This window comes from Corythoichthys intestinalis, chromosome 13 (assembly GCF_030265065.1).
Source record: "Corythoichthys intestinalis isolate RoL2023-P3 chromosome 13, ASM3026506v1, whole genome shotgun sequence".
Lineage (NCBI taxonomy): Eukaryota > Metazoa > Chordata > Actinopteri > Syngnathiformes > Syngnathidae > Corythoichthys > Corythoichthys intestinalis.
Window position 1 is genome coordinate 53,852,158 of NC_080407.1, and position 16,034 is coordinate 53,868,191.

Here is a 16,034-nt window from a genome sequence, read left to right on the forward strand (position 1 = left end):
TACAACAATTTGATAACTTGTATGGCAAAAGTCCACTAGCTTAAATGCTACATAATGCTAATGTTTACAACAATTGGCTAACTTGCATACCAAATGTCCACTAGCTTAAATGCTATATAATGTTAATGTTTACAACAATTGGCTAACTTGGATAGCAAAAGTCCGCTAGCCTAAATGCTTTGTAATGCTAATGTTTACAACAATTGGCTAACTTGGATAGCAAAAGTCCGCTAGCCTAAATGCTATGTAATGCTAATGTTTACAACAATTGGCTAAATTGCATAGCAAATGTCCACTAGCTTAAATGCTATATAATGCTAATGTTTACAACAATTGGCTAACTTGGATAGCAAAAGTCCGCTAGTTTAAATGCCATATAATGCTAATGTTTACAACAATTTGCTAACTTGTATGGCAAAAGTTTTTCTTTTTCTTTTTTTACAATACGCTTATCAAATTGTTTTAAACACATGTTCCCACAAAAAACAGCTAAATGTACCTATAAACTAAATTATGAATGTATTAAAAAAACGTTAGCATATGTTAGTCTTAACAGGGAGCAGGTGGATTCAGCCATGTTAATTGAGTTACTTAAATTTGGGGTAATTTAGGTCATTTGCTGTTGATTTTCAGGGTCATTTCATGTTGATTTGGGGGGATTTATCACGATATGTCACCATTTCGATATTTTGTCACACCCCTAGTTACAACAACGCCAAATTTGGACATTTATTTTTAAAAATAGATCATATTTTTCATTTTTCGGTCTTGTTAATTCCCGCGTTGTCACATCTGATCTCATAATGAAGTCTCGCCTGTCGTCGCTTTTATTCCGGGCTCTCCGCTAAGTGTTTTTTCCAGTGGCGAGTGACTGTTGGCCCTTTTAATCTCAGGCGACAAAATGGCTGATGATGATAGCGGGCCACAGGAGAGGACGTTTAAATGGGTATATTTGGAAACGGTTATTTATAGGCCTCTTCCATTGTGAAACGTGTCTGTCGTCATTATTTTAGGAAAATAATAGTTCAGGGATGGTAATAGTTTGAATACAGTGTTTATCAGGAGTAGACGTCCAATCTATTGCGACTGGGAGGGGCGAATGAAGGTTCGTTCATTCGCCCCTCCCAGTCGCAATGGATTGGACGTCTAGCTCCGTCAATGGCAGCCGACGTGTCTTCCCGATAACCTTGACGCTGAAGCGTCGGCGATGAAGGCGAGAAGAGCTGCTTTTATGTTGATGAGACGCAGTTTGGGAGGGGCCGGGTTAAAAATGGAAACCCCTCTTCCCCGCCTCCTACTGTATCAAAGCTTCCCGCCGGAGTCTGGGGAGACAGAGTGGGAAGGAGGAGACGTCCCAGCTGTGTTTGACAGGTCTCAGGGCTGAGCTGTGTGGTCTGATGCTCAGCGACGGGAGGGAGAGAGGGAGTTCCACGCCCACCCAACCTTTTCCGAGCACGTTTAGACAGCGACGTTTGACAAGGTCCAGCCTGGACATCTCAACGTACGCGCAACAACATGTTCGATCGCAATTTTTGGGGCGTTTGCAGGTCACTTCCTGTTCAGTAACCCAAAATCAACAAGTAGTGACCCATAAATGCCCCAAAATGAACATGAAGTGACCCTGAAATGCCCCCAAAATCAACAGCGAATGACCTAAATTCCCCCCAAATTGAAGTGATTAATTTAACATGGCTGAATCCAGCTGCTCCCTGTTAAGACCAACATAAGCTAATGGTTTTTTTTTTCAATACTTTTGTAATTTAGTTAATGGATATATTTACCTGTTTTTTATGGGTACATTTGTGTAAACGATTTGTTAAGAGTATTAAAAAAAAAAAAGTTGTCATTATATAGTATTTCAGCTAGCGGACGTTTGCCATGCAAGTTAGCCAACTGATGTAAACATTAGCATTATATAGAATTTAAGGTAGTGGACTTTTGCTAGGCAAGTTAATTGTTGAAACATAAGCGTTATATAACATTTGAGCAAGCGGGCTTTTGCTATGCAAGTAAGCTAATTGTTGTAAACATTAGCATTATATAACATTTAAGCTAGCGGACTTTTGATATGTAAGTTAGCTAGAGGCTGCAGCTATCGATTAGTGTAGTAGTCGATTAATCAATAAACCATTAGTTTGAATAATCCAGTAATGGGATAAGGAACATGAAAAATTAAATTACCTGAGCTGAGCCTTAAACGCTTTAAAAAAAAAAAAAAAAAAAAGATGATGATCTATGTACAACAAAAGAACAATTGGCTAACTTACATCGCAAAAGTCCGCTAGTTTAAATGCTATAAAATGCTAACTTTTTTACAATGCTCTTAACAAATGGTTCAGACACATATTCCTGCAAAAATATGCTAAATATACCTATAAACTAAATTACAAATGCAATAAAAAAAAAAAATAGCTAAAACAAAATTTACAGGGAGCACCTGGATTCAACCAAATGAATTGAGGCAGACTAGAAGGCAGTGTATCCACCCAAATCAATAAAACTAAATGCACTTTCAAAATAAACCATGACACCGTCACTTTACGAATACTCGAAGCAGCAAAATGTAATTTGAATATTTTTTTCTAATCGAATACTCGAGTTAATCGATTAATCGTTGCAGCACTAAAGTTAGCCAATTGTTGTAAACATTAGCATTATATAGGATTTGAGCCAGCTGACTTTTGCTATGCAAGTTAGCTAAATGTTGTAAACATTAACGTTATCTAGGATTTGACCTAGCGGACTTTTGCTACGCAAGTTAGCCAATTGTTGTAAACATTAGCGTAATAAGGCATTTAACCTAGCGTACTTGTGCTATGCAAGTTAGCCAATTGTTGGAAACATTAGCATTATATAGCCTTTAAGCTAGCGGACTTTTGCTTTGCAAGTTAGCCAATTGTTGGAAACATTAGCATTATGTACCATTTAAGCTAGCGGACTTTTGCTATGCAAGTTAGCCAATTATTTTAAACATTAGCATTATGTAGCATTTAAGCTAGCGGACTTTTGCTATGAAAGTTAGCCAAATGTTGTAAACATTAGCATTATAGAGCATTTGAGCCAGCGGAGTTTTGCTATTCAAGTTATATTAGCTGAAAAGACTTACAGCTTTCTATGAATGTGTACGCATTTGTAATTAAGTTTAGAGCTCCAGTTTGTGGAGTTATGTGTGACCAATTTGCGTTTGAGTTATAAATACGTTATTTTTATTTTATATTTTTGCCAGTGGACTTTTGCTAGGCAAATTAGGCTAATTTAATCTATTAAATTTACATTTAGAGCAGACGAGATGGACTTTCGATCACCAATTGTTTTATTGTTAGAATGTGTGTCGTATGAACAGAAGTGTACGCATGTGTGCTACAGTTTTGCAAATTGTCAAGAGTGAAAGAAGAAAAAGCTTCAAAAAAACACAATTGCCTTGTTTGCTGTTAAGATGAACAATTTCACGTTTAGTGAGGACAGGACATGTCAAGTTAATAAAGTTAAAAATAACATACTGTGAGGTACAATAAGGTACTGTTTACGCAGCTTGAAAGAAAACAGACGGCAGACAACGGTGAAAACTCAAAATCGCCTAAATCAAGTCCATTTTCAATGTAAACTTGTGCATTTATCGAAGATTTAACCACACTGCCTTTGCCTGACTTGCAGCCCCATATCATGAAGGACTGAGGGAATTTTGATGTTTTCTTCAGGCAGTCATCTTTGTAAACCTCACTGGAACAGCACCAAACAAACGTTCCAGCATCATCACCTTGTCAAGAGTCAAGAATCTGCATTGGACTGACGGGAATTTTGATGTTTTCTTCAGGCAGTCATCTTTGTAAATCTCACTGGAACAGCACCAAACAAAAGTTCCAGCATCATCACCTTGTCAAGAGTCAAGAATCTACATTGGACAAGTACAAAGATAATAATATGCATAAATTCATTTAGGGAACAAATCCCAAGAGTTGCATGTTGTTCATAAAAATGTAAGGTCACTTGAAAGAGTTTGAGTTTTGGTTATGCACTGAAAAGCTAGACCAACAAATAACACCAGTGACATTAAAAAAAAAAAAAACTTTGGAAATTTGCAGCATTTGGGGAGCAAGCAGCCAGGATCAAACGGTATTTTACATGCCAAAAAATCAGTTGCATTTATTATCTTTTTTAAAAAAACAAGGAAAGATGGTTTAAAACAAGTCAATAAAGCAACAATTGGCGATGACGGCAGCTGCAGCGATCATGCTAACGGACAGGACCAGGTGCAGCAGGAGGCTAGCGCCGCAGCAGCTAGCGAACATCAACAGCCAGCCAAGCCGGGGCAGGAGGCTGCTACCGTGGCAGCAGCCGGTCAAGTTCAGCGCCAGCAGTCAGCCAGGTGGACCACCAACAGCTGGAGCAACAGGCCGGTACCCTTATGGGAAATTCGGGTTTGGACTGCTAAATTTGTAAGGCGGTGAGAACTTTGGGGCCAAAAAAGACAAGAGGGATGAAAGTCGCAAAAGTCCCGTGCTGGGCAGAGTATAGCCTAAATAATTGTAAATTGTTGTCATAACATATACCATGGATATTATCTTGAAATTGATGCTTGTAAGTCCCACAGCATGGCAAGTGCGTTTTCAGCACTATTTTCTGCGTATGTTCCGGGACCTGTGCCCGTCTAGTCATCCCTGCGCTGTCATATGTACTTTGTGTTCCGGCACCTTATGATTTACAAATTAAGCACTGGTTAGGAGACATCTAAAGGTCAATAAGCATAACTGCTATGCTAAACTGTGACCAGCCCTTGTACAAAGGCTTCCACATTTACTTTGAAGGCAACATGCTTACATTGATAATGTCGATATTATCCGATTTATTTTAGAATGCTTTTACTCTAGTTTTAAAAGCCAATGTGTTCCTTGAGTTTCTAGTATGCTGTAGTTATTGCGTAGTAACAGCTTATTTTCTGGTTGGCTTATCAGTGGCAGCCCATGAGTTCATTTGCTATGTTTTTTTTGTGTGCGTTTAATCCGAAGCCCCTCCTGGTGTTCCTCCATATCCGCCCTTCCCTTCCCTTACCCTCCCCTTTCCTTTCTCCCCCTCTTCGCTTCTCCTCTGAGGTGAGGAGAGAAGTTCGCCCGCGGCACGACGCGTCGCACTCCGCTCCACGCTCCGCCGTCCTCCCTTTCCAAAGGGGAAGTTGTTTGGAAGGAATAACATCCGAGGAGCGCGGCAACTTCTCGGGGGCTGCTTTTTGCGGACGTTCACCATGAACAAAGGAGAGAAGGAAAACGAATCTAGTGAATTTAGCAGCAGCCACGAGGAAGAGGTAAGGGCGCACCTGCATTCGTTCCTTGACTACTAGCGCATTCAGGTCACTTTAAAACAAGTTCTTTACACAGATAACATTTGAACACTAACAATGTTGTTCATGTTTTTCCTGAGTTTATGAGCGAATGAAAAGATCGCTGCCATCCCTCCTGCTTCGTATACTAGCGATAAACTCATTTCAAGTCACAGCGCCGGCATGGAAGTAATCTTTTTGGTGGTGATAGACGTCCAATCTGTTTATGAAACTCATTCCAAGTCACAGCGCCGGCACTAGGGCTGCAGCCAGGGGTTCATTTGTGCCGGATCCTGCCGGAACAAGATCCGGCACCTCTTGATTTTGGCCTCCCTGTGTTCCGGGACTTATTTGGGCAGATCCAGCACCTCTCGTGTACAGAAAATAATATGTGGACCGGCGATTTCCATGGCTCGTTTGTCGTCGCTCCTATGTAAATTGTTGTCATAACATTTATACCATGGATATTATTTGAAATTGAGGCTTGTAAGACCCACAGCAAGTGGGCATTTGCGTGTTGTTTTCAGCACCATTTTCTGCGTATGTTTCAGGACCTGTGCCCGTCTCGTCATCCCTGCGCTGTCATATGTACTTTGCGTTCCAGCACCTTATGATTTACAAATTAAGCACTGGTTGCAGCTATTGATTATTTTAGTAGTCGATTAATCGATGAACTCGTTAGTTCGAATAAGCAGGTAATCGGACAATGAACATAGAAAAGCCTCAAACAGTATAAAAAATAACTTGGGACCTAAGTACGACAAAAGAACAATTGGCTAACTTACATAGCAAAGTCCGCTAACTGAAATGCTATAAAATGCTAACTTTTTTTTTTTTTTAACAATGCTTTAGGGCTGCAGCTATCGATTATTTTAGTAGTCGATTAATCGATGAACTAGTTACTTTGAATAATCGAGTAATCGGATAAGGAACTAAAAAATAAAATACCTGAGTTGAGCCTCAAATGCTAGACAAAATTAATGATGATCTAAGTACAACAAAAGAACAATTGGCTAACTTACATAGCAAAAGTCCGCTAACTTAAATGCTATAAAATGCCCCCAAGTTTTTTTTTAACAATGCTCTTAACAAAGGGTTCAAACTCGTATTCCCAAAAAAACTAACTTACGAATGCATTAAAAACATTAGCTCAAACAAAAAAGCTAACGTTGGTCTTAACAGGGAGCAGCTGGATTCAGCCATGTGAAATGAGTTATGTCATACTTACTGTTGAGACTAGAGGGCAGTGCATCCACCCAAATCAATAAAACTAAATGCAAACACTTTCAAAACAAACAAATTACAACACCACTTAAATTTTGCTGCTACTAGTATTTGTTTAATTAAATTCAAATCATTTTTCTTATCGAATTACTCGCATTGATCGATTAATCGTTGCAGCTCTACAATGCTCTGAACAAATGGTTCAAACACATATTCCCACAAAAAAACGGCTAAATATACCAATCAACCAAATTACGAATGCATTTAAAAAAGAATTAGCTTAGCTTATGTTGGTCTTAACAGGGAGCAGCTAGAGTCAGCCATGTGAAAGAAGTTGTCATACTCACTTGTTGCCTCTAGAGGGCAGTGTATCCACCCAATTCAATAAAACTAAATGCAAGCACTTTCAAAACAAACCATTACAACACCACTCTTAATTAAACATATACTGGAATTAGAAAAATTTTGATTCTAAATGCAAATTAATCGATTAATCGTTGCAGGACTAGAAATAATTTTTTTGACGGCAGTAGACGTCCAATCCGTTTGTTTTTTTTACTAGTAATAAACTCATTTCAAGTTACAGCGCTGGCACGAAAAATCTTTTTGTTGGCTATAGACGTCCAATCCATTTGAAGTGGGAGGGATGGCAGCAAATCAACAAATTCGCTGCCATACCTCCCACTTTGAATCGATTGGACCTCTACTAGTGATCAACTCATTTTAAATCACAGCGCCGGCACAGAAAGAATTTTTTTGACCGCAATAGACGTCCAATCCATCTGAATTTTGTCCACTAACGCCCTCTGCTGTCGACGGAAATTTGCATCGCAACCAATTTACTGTATTTGTGACAATTGGACAAAATTGTCCCCCACATGAAGGAAATTTGAAAAATGAATCTGGTTATTTGTTAATTCACAAATGCAATTACCCAGAATGCTTTGTTTCTTACCCGAGACAAAATATTAAACAGATTTCTTGAACACTACTGTGTTTAGTTCCTTTGAATTGGACTTTCAACATCCATTTTTCCTAACTCTATACACGGAGTAATTAACGCCTGCGAGGCAAAGTTTAACAAGCGTCGAGGTATGACTCTCACGTGATCGGCGACGGGCTCGCGAGCCAAACATGGCGTTTTCGCGATCCTGTTCAGCGTCTTAATCTGGAGAGCGGCGTTTGATAAGCAGGCTATCAGGTGCCGCTGATGTTTTCCCGTCGGCGGGCACTCCAACGTTCTCCTTTTAGGTGGATGACACAACACCTTTTATGGACCTCGATGTCAGGCCAGAGTCAGTAATGCGATGTAGTACCAGAAACAGCAGTTAAAACAAGTTCGCTTACTTTACGGCTTTATTTTGATAGTTTTCAGGTGGTTGTGAACCTCCGTGAAGTTGGCCCATTACGAAGCTCCTAAAGGGACATCGACGGAAATAGAATAAATTAAAGGAATGTGGTGAGCACCAGATAGTTTCTGGCGTGCACTAGGAACAATCTGGAAAACATTAGCATTATATAGCATTTAAGCTAGTGGGCTTTTGCTTTGCAAGTTAGCCAAATGTTGCATTGTTGCAATCGGCTAACTTGTCTAGCAAAAGTCAGCTAGCATAAATGCTGTATAATGCTGATGTTGACAACAATTGGCTAACTTGCATAGCAAAAGTCCGCTAGCTTAATTGCGAAATAATGCTAATGTATCCAACAATTGGCTAAAAAGTCTGCTAGCTTAAATGCTTTATGATATATATATATATATATATATTTTTTTTTTTACAATACTCTTAAAAAATCGTTTAAACACATGTTCCCCCCCAAAAAACACAGCTTAATATACCCAAAAACTAAATTACAAATGTATTTTTAAAAAAATTACCTTATGTTGGTCTTAACAGGGAGCAACTGGATTCAGCCATGTTAAATGAGTTACTTTAATTAGGGACAATTTAGGGACATCAACAGAAATAAAATAAATTAAAGCAATGTGGTGAGCACCAGATAGTTTCTGGTGTGCACTGTTAAACATTAGCATTATATCGCATTTAAGCTAGCAGGCTGTTGTTGCAATTGACTAACTTGCATTGCAAAAGTCCGCTAGCTTAATTGCGAAATAATGCCAATGTTGACAACAATTGGCTAACTTGCATAGCAAAACTCCGCTAGCTAAAATGCTATATAATGATAATTTTATTTATTTTTACAATACTCTTAACAATCATTTAAACACATGTTCCCACAAAAAAACAGCTAAATATACTTATAAACCAAATTACAAATGTATAAAAAAAAAACATTGGCTTATGATGGTCTTAACAGGGAGCAGGTGGATTCAGTCATGTTAAATGAGTTACTTTAATTTGGGGCAATTTAGGGACATCGACAGAAATAAAATAAATTAAAGCAATTTGGGGAGCACCAGATTGTTCTTAGTGCACACCAGAAACTATCTGGTAAACATTAGTATTATATAGCATTTAAGCTAGCGGGCTTTTGCTATGCAAGTTAGCCAATGGTTGCATTGTTGCGATCGGCTAACTTGCATAGCAAAAGTCTTCTAGCTTATATGCTATATAATGCTACTGTTTACAACAATTGGCTAACTTGCATAGCAAAAGTCTGCTAGTTTAATTGCGAAATACTGCTAATGTTAACAACAATTGGCTAACTTGCATAGCAAAAGTCCACTAGCTTAAATGCTATATAACGCTAATACGGTCATTTTTACTCTCCCGTTTGAACCCCTTTTCTTCAACGAAACCTCAATATTTTTCATCAGGCACCTGAACACGTCTTAAGGCCGCCCTGATGCCGGTTTGAGGTCAATTCTTTTTTTTTTTCCCTTGAAGGAGGAGCCTGTTTAGTAAAAAAAAAAAATTCCAGTTCCTAGCAGAGGGCACCATGCCTAATGGGTAATATTTCAATGCAGTCGTGTTCAAGCCGGGATACCTCGCATACATGCCATATATGAAAAAGACTGAACCAGGATCTGAACCTAGATCAGGGAGTTATTTTTTAAAATTCAAGTCGGGCCCTTGTATGAAAACTCACCATTTTGAAAACTATAGATCTCTTACATCTCATGAACAGTCTCACCAATTTTGAGGATGATTCAACTCATTACCTAAGCGCCAATGTTGCAAATGTGCTCCCTGTAAATTGATTTAAAAGAAAATGCACATTTAATCGAAAAAATATCTGGTTTCCTCTTGGGTTTGGAATATGGAGAGACTTTTTGGTGCAGTTTTGCACATATCATAGCAAAAGTCCAATAGCTTAAATGCTATATAATGCTAATGTTTACAACAATTGGCGAACTTGCATAGCAAAAGTTAGATGTCTTAAATGCTATATGATGCTAATGTTTACAACAATTGCTAATTTGCATTGCAAAAGTCCGCTAGCTTAAATGCTATATAATGCTAATGTTTAAGACAATTGGCTACCTTGTATAGCAAAGGTCTGCCATTTTAAATGATATATAATGCTACTGTTTACAAAAATTGGTTATTTTGCATAGCAAAAGTCCGCTATTTTAAGTGCTATAAAATGGTAATGTTTACAACAACTGGTGAACACTTTGTTTGGATTGTAGATTGTAATTCGGAATAAAATCTTGATCGGAATGGGCTCGATTGGGTCAGAAAATTCCGAACGCATTTTGATTGTCACATGGACTCTTTACCAGCGGGCACCTGAAGATTCAAGTGACTGGAGCGAATGTGGCTGGTCTCTTTGGGGGTGCTCTTGTTGGGCGGCGTGACCTTTTTGCTAGGTGGGGGAGCACAGGGGAGGCCACCGGCAGTCCGTCGCACGCCGCCGTGCGATCCATGAAAAGGGCAAACTGATATATTAACTCTGTGTGACATGAAACGTTACCGAAAAAAATCCCGCGTCCAGCTAATGCGGACAATCGAAAAAGACCACTGCCTTTTCGCCTCCCCCACGGCCGTCTGATAGGTTGGAGTTTATTTATACAAGCCGCGGGGGAATTGTCATCTTATCTCAGCCATTTGTCAGCTGCGCGACAAGAGCTATTTGAAAAGACAACAACGAGGCTTAGCGTCACCAGCGGCCGGCCATTCAGTCTGAGAAGGATGTGGTCAACTTCCCAGATTCCTAGGACAGTGGTGCTAATTAGCGCATATGTAGCTCCCATAGTGCTAACCAGTTAGCTCGGGCTTCAGGAACTCTTCTAAAATTCAAAAACTGCAAAATTCAGGACGCTAAGGGGCACATTATTTTCCCTGCTTAAAACATACAATTTGGCCAAAAGTAGCCAAAAACATTCATTTTTATGTTTCTCATTCATTTCCAATGGCCCTATTTGCCATTTATTTCAATGGCACCAAAACCTCCATTCACTCCTATTGATTTCCAACCCAACTGACCCAATGTCAACAGGAAGTGACCCCAAAATGCTCCAAAAATCAACAAGAAGTGACCCGAGACCCACAGGAAGTCTGTGATGCCTTAAAATCAACTGGAAGCGTCCCCATAGCAATAGGACATGCCCCCAAAATGCTCCCAAATCAATAGGAAGCGATCCAATATGAAGAGGAAGTGACCCCGAAATGCCCCAAAATAAACAGGAAGTGACCCGATATCAACAGGAAATCCGCAATGCCGCCTAATCAACAGGAAGTGACTTCATAATAATAGGACATGTCGCCAAAATGTCCTGAAATCAACTGGAAGTGTCCTGATATCAACAGGACACGTCCCCAAAATGTCCCCAAATCAACAGGAAATTACCTGATATCAATATGAAATGTCCCGAACATGTCCCCAAAGCAACAGGAAGTGACCTGATATAACCACAACATAAAGAACATGATACCAACAGTAAATGTCCCCAAAATCTCCCCAAATTTACATGAAGTGACCTGATATGAATAGGACATGTCCCCAAAACGTCCCCAAATCAGGGAGTGACCTGATATCAATTGGACATGTCCCCAAATCAACAGGTAATGACCTGATCTCAATTTTTCCCAAAATGTCCCCAAATCAAAAGGAAGTGACCTAATATGACCAGGACATGTCCCCGAAATGTCCCCAAATCAACAGGAAGTGACCTTATATCAATAGAACATGTCCCCAGATCAACTGGAACTGTCCTGATATCGATAGGACATGTCCCCAAATCAACAGGAAGTGACCTTATATCAATAGAACATGTCCCCAGATCAACTGGAACTGTCCTGATATCGATAGGACATGTCCCCAAATCAACTGGAAGTGTCCTGAGGTCAATAGGACATGTCCCCAAAATGTCCCCAAATTAACAGGAAATGACCTGATATCAAGAGGACATGTCCCTGAAATGTCCCCAAATCAACAGGGAGTGACCTTATATCAAGAGGATATGTCCCCAAATCAACTGGAAGTGTCCCGATATCGATAGGACATGTCCACAAATCAACTGGAAGTGTCCTGATATCAATAGGACATGTCCCCAAAATTTCCCCAAATCAACAGGAAATGACATGATATCAATAGGACATGTCCCCAAAATGTCCCCAAATTAACTGGAACTGGATTAACGTTCTGTTATCGATAGGACACGTCCCCAAATCAACTGGAAGTGTCCTGATAACAACAGGACGTGTCCCCAAAATGTCCCCAAATTAACAGGAAATGACCTGACATCAAGAGGACATGTCCCTGAAATGTCCCCAAATCATAAAGGAAGTGTCCTGATATCGATAGGACATGTCCCTAAATCAACTGGAAGTGTCCTGATAGCAATGGGACATGTCCCCAAAATGTCCCCAAATCAACAGGAAGTGATCTTTTATCAATAGCACATGTCGCCAAAATTTCCCCAAATCATCAGGAAGCGACTAGATATCAACAGACAATGTCCCCCAATCAACTGGAAATGACCTGATATCAACAAGACATGTCCCCAAAATGTCCCCATATCAACTGGAAGTGTCCTGATATCAACAGGACATGTCCCCGAAATGTCCCCAAATCAACCTGGGCGGGGCTAAGATCTGTATCTCCCAACAACAAAGCCCCATAGAAATTTCTCCAGAAATTGCAGTTTCTCATTATTATAATGAATGTATTCATTTTTCCGACTTAAATCAGCACCCTACAGTGGGTTAAATTAGTTTTTGTTTTTGTCAGTGACTTTTATCTTTGTTCTCCTAGTATCCTTCCGTCTGCCACACCCCAGCGTTATCTTCTTGTTGCCTTTGCCTCCCCCCGGCGCTTTGCTTCCTCCACTCTGCTTCTCCTTTCAGTTTTTAGGGAGCCTCAAAACGGCTGAGAAAAACCCAAAAAAAACCTTCATTCTCTCTGTTTTCTGCTCCCGGAGCACTTTTCTAGGTCACTGCGAGGGCCGGCGGTTGTGTTTTGCGTGTCAAGCCGAGGGCGACCGGTGGGAGTGGACGCTTTTAAAGGTTAACCTGTTGGAACATTTACAGATCGGCAGCATTTTAATTGTCGCTTGAAAGCACATCAAGGCTGGAGTGCACTCTATAGAAACTCTCTACTCCTAAGTAGGGTTGGGAACCTCTCTTTAGCTCACCATACGATACAATTTGCGGGACAAAGCTCACGATAACGATGATCTCACGATATGGCGATACAACGATTATCGATACATTGGTCAGGAAATCATTCGACAAAACAACTAATAAATGGGAAAAACAAGCTATCTTCATCGTTCTGCTGTACCTTTATCACTAGTAGACGTAGACCACTTTAATTTCAATTCATGTCTTTGATATGTAGCTTTAACAGATTGGACACTAACAGAGTGGACATTTTGTGCTAAAGTTAGCACTCAGCCTACTTTTGCTGGAATATTAGCAAGCATGACTTTGGATACTTGATGAGAAATCTATCATTTTTCCATTTTTTAAAAATGATTTGATTCAATTCATGTCTTTGATATTATAGCTTTAACAGAGTGGACCTTGTATGCCCAGCTTTGCTAGCATATTAGCTACCATGACATTGGATACTTGAGAAATCAATCATTTTACAAATCTTTGAAAATGATTCGATTCAATTCATGTCTTTGATATATAGCTTTAACAGATTAAACACCAGCAGAGTGGACATTTTGTGCTAAAGTTAGCCCCCAGCCCACTTTTGCTAGCATATTAGCCAACATGACTTTGGATACTTGATGAGAAATCCATCATTTTACAAATAAATGTTTTGAAATTATTAGATACAATTCATGTATATGATATATATAGCTTGAACAGAGTGGACATTTTACATTAAAGTTGGCCCTCAGCCTACTTTTGCTAGCATATGACCCAACATGACTTTAGATACTTGATGAGGAATCATTTTAAAAATAATTCTTTTGAAATGATTTGTTTCAATTCGTATTTTTGATATAAAGCTTGAAAAGATTGGACACTAACAGAGTGGACATTTTGTGCTAAAGTTAGCCCTCAGCCTACCTTTTCCAGCATATTTGCTAACATGACTTAGGATACTTCATGAGAAATCTATCATTTTATAAATCTTTTAAAATGATTCAATTCATGTCTTTAATATATATAGCGTTTAAAGAGAGGACATTTTACGTTAAAGTTAGCCCTTACCCCAGCTTTGCTAGCATACAAGCTAACATGACTTTAAATACTTGATGAAAAATCTATCATTTTACAATTTTTAAAAAAAATGATTTGATTCAATTCATGTTGTTGATATATATACCTAGCTTTAACAGAGTGGACATTTTATGCTAAAGTTAGCCCTTAGCCCAGCTTTGCTAGCATATTAGCTACCATGACTTAGAATACCTGATGAGAAATCTATAATTTTCCAAATAAATCTTTTGAAATGATTTGTTTCAGTTCATATCTTTGATATATACCTTTTAAAGATTGGACACTAACAGAGTGGACATTTTGTGCTAAAGTTAGCCCTCAGCCTACTTTTTCTAGCATATTAGCTAACAAGACTTTGGATACTTGATGAGAAATATATCATTTTTGAAAGAAATCTTTTTAAATTGTTCGATAAGATTCACGTCTTTGACAGAGTGGACACGTTATGATAAACCCCTTTTAATGTGCCTCATAAAACTTCAAAATCTGAATATTTAAAACATAAAATTGCTTACCACAGTTGTATTTCCAGCTACCGGCGTGATGTTATCGCTGAAGAGTGATGTCACTATCAAACGGGAATTTTCTTAAACTTAACACTTTTCTTAACATAGTGGACAGTGACATTAAGGGCACATTTTTCAATCTTAATTTTTAATCAAATAATATCATTTCATTTAAAAACAACACATGATTAATGATATTTTAACCAGGATAAAAAAAAAAAATCATTAAAAAAAAAAATTCCACTTCTATTAGTAGTTATTTTCTAGGCTGTTTTTAAATGAAACAAAGTGGGGACATCGCAAAATTCCATAGCAACCTTAAACCACAAGTAAATCAAATTTATAAAGTAGAATTCCGGAGCCTGTAAACTTGAATTTATAATAGATGGCGAAGGTGATTTTTTTTTTTTTTGTCCAATTTTTGTGAAAATACATTTAACACTTTCCCACAATTGAACATAGTGGCCAGTGACATTGGGGACAATTTTTTTCATTCTTAATTTGTAATTTTTAATCAAATACTACAATTTCATTTAAAAATAACACATGATTAATGATAGTTTAACCAGGATAATAAAATCTACATCTATCAGTTATTTTCTCAACTGAATTTGAATGAAACAAAGTGGGGACATAGCAAAATTCCGTAGCAACCTTAAACCAGAAGTAAATTAAATTTATAAAATAAAATTCCAGAGCTTGTAAACTTGAATTTATAATAGATGGTAATTGATAATATCCAAAAAAAAAAAAAAAAAAAAAAAAAAGTTGAACTAGTTTTTGTCCAACTTTAGTGAAAATACACTTAACACTTTTCCACAATTTAGCACAGTGGACAGTGACATTAGGGACAAATTTTGGACTTTTAATGTAAAGTCAAATACTTTAATTTAATTTATTAACAACACATGATTATTTATAGTTTAACCAGGATAAAAAAATCATTAAAACAATTCTACTTCTATTAGTTTTTAGGCGGATTTTAAATGAAACAAAGTGGGGACATAGCAAAATTCCATGGCAACCTTAAACCACAAGTCAAATTGTATAAAGTAGAATCCCGGACCCTGTAACCTTGAATTTATAATTGATGGCAATTGATAATATGCAAAAAAGTTGAATGGTTTTTTTTCCAAGTTTAGTAAAAAAACACTTAGCCCTTTTCCACAATTTAACACGGTGGACAGTGATTGGGGACTTTTTTTTTTTAATTTAAAATCAATTACTATAATTTCATTTAAAAAGAAAACATAATTAATGATAATTTACCAAGGGTAATAAAATCGTAACAGGTTTTTTTTTTTCTACTTCTATTAGTTATTTTCTAGGCTGTATTTAAATGGAACAAAATGGGGACATAGCAAAATTCCATAGCAACCTTAAACCTGGAGTAAATTAAATTTATGA

At 38.0% G+C, this 16,034-nt stretch overlaps 1 protein-coding gene across 3 annotated transcripts in view; it reads left to right on the top strand.

Moving 5' to 3' along the window:
- Nucleotides 1-5,052: 5,052 nt before the first annotated feature.
- Nucleotides 5,053-16,034, top strand: part of LOC130928745 (RNA-binding protein with multiple splicing-like) — a 40,495-nt gene continuing 29,513 nt past the window's right edge. For 2 of the 3 annotated variants that reach the window (XM_057855481.1, XM_057855482.1), the window contains exon 1: nt 5,053-5,299. In XM_057855481.1, the coding sequence (XP_057711464.1) occupies nt 5,240-5,299 (60 nt within the window). In that variant the 5' untranslated portion in view covers nt 5,053-5,239. The remainder of the gene's footprint in view (nt 5,300-16,034) is intronic. The other variant, XM_057855480.1, reaches the window with a different exon arrangement.